This window comes from Gastrolobium bilobum, unplaced genomic scaffold, assembly GCF_033153095.1.
Source record: "Gastrolobium bilobum isolate Gb01-03AN ecotype WA unplaced genomic scaffold, APGP_CSIRO_Gbil_v1 utg41872, whole genome shotgun sequence".
NCBI classification, from domain to species: Eukaryota; Viridiplantae; Streptophyta; class Magnoliopsida; order Fabales; family Fabaceae; genus Gastrolobium; species Gastrolobium bilobum.
Window position 1 is genome coordinate 42690 of NW_026896659.1, and position 9854 is coordinate 52543.

Below are 9854 nucleotides of genomic sequence, written 5' to 3' on the forward strand. Positions count from 1 at the left end.
TCTAAATGGTGAAAGTGAGATTTTATTTATTTATTTAGTGGGTAAAGCTGCGATTTGATCCTGTATTTTTGCAATCAACAGCCAAAAAAAAGTGAATTGAGAAAAAAAATTTAAAAATAAATAAATGATAAAACAAATATTCTCACATCTAGTTGTTGTGACAAAATTCCTAACAAATGATAAAATATTTGAATCATAATATGCATTGTATGTTAAAAGCTATGTCAATTTTGTCAATCAAAATTCACAAAATTACATATCCTTAAAATATTTGTATCATAATATGCATTGAACTACTTAATAATTAATATTTTTTAAGGGAAAAGTTATTTTTACAAACTTTTTGTTTACAAACTACATTATTTCTGACCGGTCATACTTAGTATAATTTGTAAAAAATCTGGATATCCAAAAGGCAACGTTGAGTCCCACAAAAGAAAAGTCAAAATCTCCATTTGTAAATACCCGTGGAAAAACTTTTGATAAGCTTGCCGTGAAAGGTATGAGAATTCAAGCATAATACCCCATGAAACAATATAGACATTTTGGGTCCCAGGAAAGCTTGCAACATCCATTTTCCTTAATTGCACTCCCAGGTAGTGTTTGGTTGGGGAGAGTTAAAATTTTGCTGGCTAAGTGCATGTGGGAATCTGAGTAAACCACGTTTGGTTGAAGCTTTTTGGAAAATATGCCCATCAAACAGGTTTGCCCTGCAATTCAAGAAGAAGTGTAAAAATTGGATTTCGACACTGTTGAAGAAGACGTTTCAACAGGTGGTATTGGTTTGAAAAATCGGATAAGTAAAAAAGGTGGAGAATGGCATGACAAATATACCCCTCCTTTTTAAGCCGTCGTTGGACTCATCCTCACCAATTCCAGCAGCCATCAACCACCGCTTAACCACCACACTTCAACCACCGCTCCATCAAGACCGAAGCCACATTCCACCGTCACAGCACCCCACCAACATCATCTTCTAAACCAGATCGGACTCACACAACCGGTAACCACTTCAGCCCCACTTTTGGGAAACCAACCACCGTCGTTCCTCCATCTTTCACGGGTCAAGATCCTAGTTCATCTCACCAAGCCATTCGAACCTTCACCACCAAGAGAAAACTTTACAAAAAAGGTATGGGGATCTCATGGCAGAAGTAGAAAGGACACAAAATGTCATGGACCAGTTCAGGGTACAAGCTCAACAACAAGAAGAAATTGAAGCAAACAATCATGCACTTCAACTTACCGAGGCCACAGAGAGTCAAAATAGTTAGAAAAAGAACTTTACATCTTAGAAATTGCATAATTTTATAAAAAGGTTAATTTCGTCTTTTGCATTATTTCTCCTATCACAATTTTATTTTCAACCAAACACACATCAGGATATTTAACCCAATTTTCCTAGTAATATTTTGCGCAACCAAACAACTTTTTTTACACTTTCCTACCAAACTAAATTTCCAACGTCTTTCCTAGTAAAGACAACTACCCACCTTAAAAAAATTTCTCTCCAACCAAACACTACCCCAAGGTATTCTTACTCAAATCTGAAAACTGAATCACGATTATTGGATATGGAAGTCAATATTATTAATGGTGGAGCCCACTCATCTATTTTGCAACCAAACTAAAAGTACTGACATGCTTGGAAACAATGATGTTCCGTTCACCAATGCTAACATAAGTTCAGCCCAAAAGAGAACTCAGATATAAGGCCACGACCATTTGCAAACTAGGTTGGAGAAGTTTGAGAAGTGATATTTTTCCTATAAGCATCTCGATCATCATCAAATAATAATCATCTCGGCCAAGTTATGAAATAAGTGGGATCAGGCTTCAATAAGCTGCGAACAACATGCTGGAATCGGGTCTATGGACCCAAATTAAAAGGTCAGAGATAAAGAGAAGACAGATTCGAGATCCAATCTGAGATCCGAGATAAAGACGAAGACGAATTTGGAGAAATCCAATCTGTAACGACCCGAAGTAAATCCGAGATAAAGACAGGACAAATTCAGAGAGATCCAATCCGAGATCCGAGATATAGACGAAGACATATTCATAGATATCCAATCCGAGATAAATAGTAAATTTCAAACAAAGATAAAGACGAATTCAAAGAGATCCAATCTGAGATAAAGACAAAGACGGATCCGAAGAGATCCAATCCGGGATAAATAATAAATCTAAGATAAAGATGAAGACGGATTCAAAGAGATTCAATCCGAAATTCGAGATAAACATGAAGACGAAATCAGAGAGGTGTGATCCTAGTAAAAGGATCACACCCCAATTTGAGATAAAGATGAAGACGGATTTGTAGAGATGTGATCTTAGCTAAAAGATTACATCCCAATCCGAGATAAAGATGAAGATGGATTCGAAGAGATCCAATCTTAGATCCAAGATGAAGATGAAGATGGATTTAGAGAAATCCAATCCGAGGTAAATAGTAAATCCGAGATTAAAGATGAAGACGAATTTAGAGTGATCGTGATCCTGACAAAAGGATCACATCCCAATCCAAGATAAAGATGAAGACAAATTTGGATATGTCGTGATCATGGCAAAAAGATTGGCAAAAAAATCACACCCCAACCCGAGATAAAGATGAAGATGGATTTGGAGAGATTGTGATCCTGGAAAAAGAATCACACCCTAATCCGAGATAAAAATGAAGACGAATTTGAAGATATGTGATCATAGGAGAAGGATCACACCCCAATCTGAAACAAATACGAAGACAGATTTGGAGAGATCATGATTCTAACGAAAGAATTGCACCCCAATCTGAGATGAAGCCAAACTTAAAACTATGGAAGAAGAAGCCAAACTTAAAACTATGGCAGGAGAAGCCAAGTCAAAAACAAAATCCTCGACAAGAGAAGCCAGGCTCAATTCAAGACATAGGCAAAAAGAAGCCAAATTGGAACAATAGCCATGGTGAGATAAATTGAACTCAACTCAAGACTTAACAAAAGCCATGGCGAGATAAACTAAGCTCAACTCAAGACTTTGGCAAAGAAGCCAAATCTAATAATAAAGCCATGGTATGCGAAGCCGGGCTACAACCAGAAAAATGGCTAATTAAATAAAGATCGACCTTCCGGGATGAAAATGATTTATTAAAATAAAGATCGGCCCTCCGAGATAAAAATGGCTCACAAATTAAAAATGGTGCAATCACGGCAAAAGAAGCCGAACTTAAATAAAAAGGCCACCGTGGAAGAAGTGGGGCTCAAATTAAAAAGCCATGACAGAAAAAGCCAGGCTGTAATTCAAAGAGGCAAATTCATATAAAGATTTGATATTTTCAAATAAAGAAGAAATATTCACTGAAAGCAACACTGACCAATCAAAAGTGACCACGATATTTTAAGCCGAAGTCTAAAACAGATATCTAAGAGTGTACCGTACGAAGCCGACTTCAAGGAAAAGCACATTGCATGGACCATGACATTAAGCCGGGTTGATGGAAAAAAAGAGGACGCTTTCGTGATCCAAAATGACTTAAATTAAGTCGATACATATAAGCTAAGGTAAATGAAACCGAGTTAAAATTTAAAAGGCAGATTGAAAACTACTCTGATCAAGTCATCATGACGCCTTCAAAAAACTTTGGCAAAAAGCCGAGTTAAATATAATAAATTTGCGATATATGAAAATGGGTTAAGATAAAAAGCGAAGCCCACAAAAATTATTGCAACCTTGTCCAGGTCAGACTAAAAGTCGAGGTGAATAAAAACCTAGGCTGATAATGTAAGCCTTCGGCAACAAAAGCCAAGTCATAAAGAAAAGCCACGGTATGCGAAGCCGGGCTAGAAAATATAAGGGGAAAAACCACCTTTATACACAACACTTGCAAGTCAACGTAATAAAGCCACGACAAACTAAGCCAGACTCATATAATAAAGCCACCGCAAAAGAAACGGGGCCTAAATTTGAAAGCCATGGTATCCAAAACCGAGCTTAAACAAATAAGGCAAAAGCCGATTCCGAAAATTAAAGCAACTCTGGCCAAGTTGCAAACATAAAAGTCATTGCCAAAGAAGCGTGGCTCAAATGATAAAGCCACGTCGAACAAAGCAAATACAAGCCATGGCAAAATAGGAAGCTGACATAAAGGAAGCCAGGCTCAAAGAAGTGCCATGCCACCCTCATAAATAACACTACGACAAGCTGAACTTGTTCCAAAGCGATAGGCCAGAAATCAACAAACAAAGCATGCATGCGAAAAGAGGAAATCTAAACTATCATAACAAAAAGACCGGGAACAAACTCGACAATATCAGTTAAAAAATTAGCAAATTATAACACAAAATATATCAACATTTTGGCACATAGTTACTCATCTAGGATCCTGGAGAAGATTAATTTTAAATTAAAGGAAAATGCCTCAAGGCCATCACCTCGGTCAGCCAAATAGGACAGTGCAAAAGTACGGACAAGACAACCTATAGAAGGATCAAATAAAAAGAATCCAGACATGACCAAAGTTCAAAAATAACACAACCTGACAAGCTCGGACTCCTGGACTGTCAGGCGAGGGGGCAAGCGCAGTAATGCAATAATCAAAATAGAATAAGGAAAACAACAACCTTTATAAGTTGAGATCTCGACAAGGCAATCAAAAAGCAAGATCAGTCAGCCCGAGCAATTACCTCGGCCAAAAAGGTTGAGGAAGAAATACTGAAACAACATACTCAGTACCCGGACTCGGTAGAACACAATACTGCAATTGCTGACAAAATTAAGTTGACTAAGAGAGGGTTCTAACCAAAGAAAAATTGTCGAAAAAAAAAACAAGTTCATCAAATGTGGAGGCCACCGTTATTACACCCTGGCAACCTGAACCACCAGACTACTGGGCTGGAGGGCAACTGTTATGGGCCTAATAAAGGCCCACATTCTAGAAGGTCCAATAAAGGACAGCTTAAAAGGGAAGTCATGCAAATAAGGAAGAAAATCTTTTATTAATGACGATCCTATCCTGATAGCTAAGGAGTTAGACTTGAGTCCCAATATTTCTACGAGGCCTAGAAATACATTTCTGTCACGTAACCCATCTATAAATAAATGGTTAAACCAATACGGTACATACACTCTAAACCCTCTCTCTTAGCTGTCACTGTGTGCACATCCCACCCACCATTTGGCTATGCCGTTATTATAGAGCACAATAATCTGCTGATATCTAAGGTATCCCCCATAGATACCTGAGAGAGGGCGCACAGATCCAATATAAACATACCAATAATTAGATTGGACATCTCTGTCACTAGAACAAAACAATATAATTAATGACTTAAATTATAGTTTCCTTAAAGATAAATACTAAATTCTTCTATTAAATGAAGAAAGTATTGAATATCTTTTTATCTTTTCAAAATATTAAATATATTCACTTTTTATTCAATATTTTTTTATTAATCATTAAAAGAATTATTAAAAAGGTATTTTAGGAGAGTATATCAAAACTCTTTTCCTAATATATTCCCTTTCCTTATAAACAAATTATAAGATTGGAACCAATCAGTTTTTTGCGTAGCTTTTTAATCTTAATATAATTTTTAACATTTGTACTTCGTCCAAGGGTACCATAAAAAGTCATAAATTCAAGCATTTATGCATTCATTATATTAAAAGCAGAAAGGTTTATAAAAATTTGTTATGTACAATATTGCATAATTAATATTTTTTTAATAATCTACTATAAATATAAATAGATTAAGATCTATCATTTTATATTAGCATAAGTTATGCTCTTAATCTTGACCGTTGATCTCACATTTATCTAATGGCTAGTGGCGAAGCCACATACAACCTGGGTGTGGCCTCGGCTAGGGCTAAATTTTAGCAAATTATACTTTATATATAATTATATAATTAATTATAATTTGCCTCGGGCTACAATTTGCAATTTGGCTTATCTAAAACTTAAAATATTTTTGGTAAGAGATTTGGGTAAGTTGTATTAGGTTATGTGTTCAATTTTCACTTGCATGAAAAAAAAATACTCTTAGTAAAATTAAAAAATATTTAATAAAATTATAAATTTTCTTGATGCTCCTTGCTCAGGTGCTTTGTATTTAATATAATTTAAATATGTTATGATATGAACTAACTAATTAAAAATAAATACACATATAATTTTTTGGCCCGGACTCAAATTGGAGCCAGGCTCTGCCACTGCTAATGGCTATAATTTTATAGTCATGTTAGTCATTGGATACAAGTGGATCAATGAACAAAATTCAATGTAAAATTTCTTATTCTTTTTTTTTAAAGAAAAGTTCACCAATGTCCCTGTGATTTACTCCAGAATCACATATGCCCCTGTGATTTGTTTTTTATCACATATGCCCCTATGGTTTGTAAAAAGTATGTTTTTTTAATCATATATGCCATTGTGCTTTTTTACTTTTTACAAATCACATAGGCATATGTGAGAAAAAAAATCATAGGGATATAGGAGATTCTAAAGCAAACCACAAGGGCATTGATAAACTTTTCTTCTTTTTTATATAAGTAAAAATTGAACATATATCCTAATACAACCCACTCGAAACCCTCACTGTTAGACCAATCCTAATGGCTTAATTTTTTATATTCTTACACTAGAATAAGAATAACATGCCCTTTGTGATACTACGAATATTGCAAATTATAATCTATCTGTGCATGAATGTAATAAGAATAAGATTTTTTATGAATATCAATCCTCTCACACCAACCCAATTAATTAATTTTTTTCATTTCTATAATTTTTATAAATAGAAAATCATAAAAGTGCTTGATTCACTATATCCTCCATAGATGGAATAACATTTAAAGTGACATTTTATTGTGCTGCGCCAGTTGGACACAAAACAAAATACCATCAACAAAGGTTTACCCTAAAACCGGACTAACTATATTTTGTTCTATATATAAGAAGATATTATTTATGATAAGAGAAGCCACAACAAACAACTTCTCTAATCACCACCATGGCCAGAAAAAAGGTGAAACTCGCATTCATAGTCAATGATGCTGCAAGGAAGGCGTCATATAAGAAAAGAGTGAAGGGTCTGTTGAAGAAGGTGAATGAACTCACCACCCTCTGTGGCATTGAAGCCTGTGCTATAATTTATAGTCAATATGATCCTAAACTAGTGGTTTGGCCTTCCCCATTTGGGGTCCACAGGGTACTGTCCAAGTTCAGGACAATGCCTGAATTGGAGCAAACCAAGAAGATGGTGAACCAAGAGACTTACCTGAATCAAAGAATTGCGAAGGCTAAAGAGCAGTTGAAGAAACAGATGAAGGATAACAGGGAGAATGAAATGAACCTGCTTATGATTCAGAGCCTTAGTGCAATGGAGATTCTGCATAATAATATGACCCTGGATGATTTGAATGATCTTTCATGGTTGATTGACCAGAACTTGAAGAATGTTGATCGAAGGTTGGAAACACTGAATAAGAATGCTGATATCTCTACAAGCCAACCCCAAATGGCAGCACCAATAGCCATGAATGAAGAAGTGACACTGGTGGATCAAGTCCATGGGTTGGATATGAATGCTGACACCATGCAAAAGCAAGGGTTTGTGAACTTGATCAATGGTAATGGGGATGGAACAATGCCATCCGGAGATGCCAATCTCCAAAATGGCTTTTGAACCCATTACTTCCTTGAAAAGATCATGTTTTTGTTAACAAAGCTTTATGCATTTTTCCCATTTCAGTTCTCTATGATTTAGATTATATTGTCCTTTTGTGTAAATGTGAAGGCACAATCGTAAGTCATTATGGTCTAGTCTTCACATCTTTATTTCCTATATGCAAATAAATCATCATGTGACCTAGTCTTCACATGTTTGTTTCCTACTTCCAAAACTTATAGTTGCTCATTGTTTTCTTATGATAGTTTCACTTTTCAAAATTTACTAGTCAGTTGAATAAGTAAAGTAGATTAATTGGTGTGCCTTTTAATATTTTTGCAAGAAGCATCATTGAGAATGGTTACCTCATGTCGTGTAACCATATAAAAAAAATCCTTTTTTATTTTCATGCGTATTTTACTTTATATAGTTGATAAGTTCTCGACTTATTGGATATTATGTAACAAATTTCGTGATTTAATCATAAACACATGGTTTTGCTAAGTATACAACCGATTGCACGTTCGCTATAATAGGCTCGAAAAGGGGTACTCCATGAAATAATTATTGTGCTAATACAACCGACCCATAAAATAATTAATAGGGATCCATAAAAAACACATGACACTTGCCTGCCCCTTTTTTTAGTAAGGCTTGCTTTAGTTAATTGTGTAAATTTCATCCTTGTTTGGGGGGTTTTCCTCTCCTATATGTGTTAAGGGTCTCTCAAATTCTAAATTTAACTTTACGAGGTGAAATTACCTCGTATGCACATATACAAGTATGTGATGCCTATAATTTTTTTTTTCTCTTTCTCTTCTTTTCACGTGGCCCCACACGACATTATTGTTGCTTTTTTTTTATTCATTAGTGCCTATTCGCTTGTTCTACTTCAATTTAAGGTAGGCCTAATGATGTGATTCATTTTTATTGCAAAAATGAATCACATTAATAGTTGGATTGTGGATTTTGTTTCTATGATATTGGTAATTTTGGATTGTGGATTTTGTTTCTATGGTAATAAGTGAGAAGTTTGTATTTAATATATGAGTGTGTGTGTGTATGTGAGATAATGAGTGCACGTGAATATGCAAAAACTATAGTGCGTCTATGGTGAAGTTATTAAGTCATATGCAGAGGTTCATATAAAGGTGCATCTTGGAGGATAATGCAGTGTCAATACATTGTGTGTAACATATTATATGAACAAAGTAGTGATGCTAAAAGATATTTGCGACATTTTCAAAAAAGAAGGAAATTTATGACTGATTTTACATAATGAAAACAGAAAACAAAAGCAAAATTCTTACCCTATAACTACATCTAGTTTGAAATGCAAAGAATAATTTATTTTATTGTGCAATGGATTTAAGGGTCTGTTTCGTATGATGCATAAGACCTCGTAGTATAAGCTTATATTATACTATCAAAAAATAAAAAAATAGAAGCAAAATTCTTACCCTATAACTACATCTAGTTTGAAATGCAAAGAATAATCTATTTGGGAATTGAGATTGTATGCTCGTAGCACATGATACCCATTACAGAAATGATTCACCTTTAAATATGTAGGTAAGGAAACTTAAAAAGGAGACTGATTCTTGTATGGGATCTATTAAAGAATATTGTAATAGCATCAGCAAAATGGCGGGCAACCAAGGACAAGCTATATTCAACTGAATAGAGTATTAAGTGAACACTATATATATGATTTAATTATTGATAATGTAGGAGAATCCAAAATATTTGAATGGGAAGAATAAAGATTCAAAATTCTTGATTTTGATCAAACTATCTTTCAAAGATGTGACTGCAACTAGTTATGTTGTGTCTGTACCACAATTACATACTTCATCACTTGTGAAAGCAATTAATAATTATCTAGTTGATCGACGTGATCATGTTTTGGGATGAAGAAAAGGGTGAAGGGAGGTATGTTAACAACTATCCAAAATATAAAGAGAGGGAGGAAGGGGGTGTAAAGAACAAGTGAGGGGCGGTGAGAATTGAACTCATGACCTTGTGGTCAAGGAAGCTCTGACACTATGTAAAGAATCATTTCAACCCAAAACCTTAAAGTGTTGGGTGAGAGACTTTTTAATGATTTATATTATTCTATAACAGAAAAATAAAATACAAATATTAGCTAAAAAATTACAAAACTCACTCGATCGAATCGGAGATAATATTAACCTATTGTGACATGCA

The 9854-nt window shown here is 34.7% G+C and overlaps 1 protein-coding gene across 1 annotated transcript; it reads left to right on the plus strand.

Annotated features, from left to right (window-relative positions):
• Window positions 1–6989: 6989 nt before the first annotated feature.
• On the plus strand, window positions 6990–7664 carry LOC133301333 (agamous-like MADS-box protein AGL80). Its single transcript, XM_061500960.1, has one exon. It carries the CDS (start codon window positions 6990–6992, stop codon window positions 7662–7664), a length of 675 nt encoding a protein of 224 aa, XP_061356944.1.
• The last annotated feature ends 2190 nt before the right edge of the window (window positions 7665–9854 follow it).

Excerpts from the sequence above, each read along its gene's own strand:
- LOC133301333 (XM_061500960.1), top strand. The coding sequence starts at position 6,990 with ATGGCCAGAAAAAAGGTGAAACTCGCATTCATAGTCAATGATGCTGCA.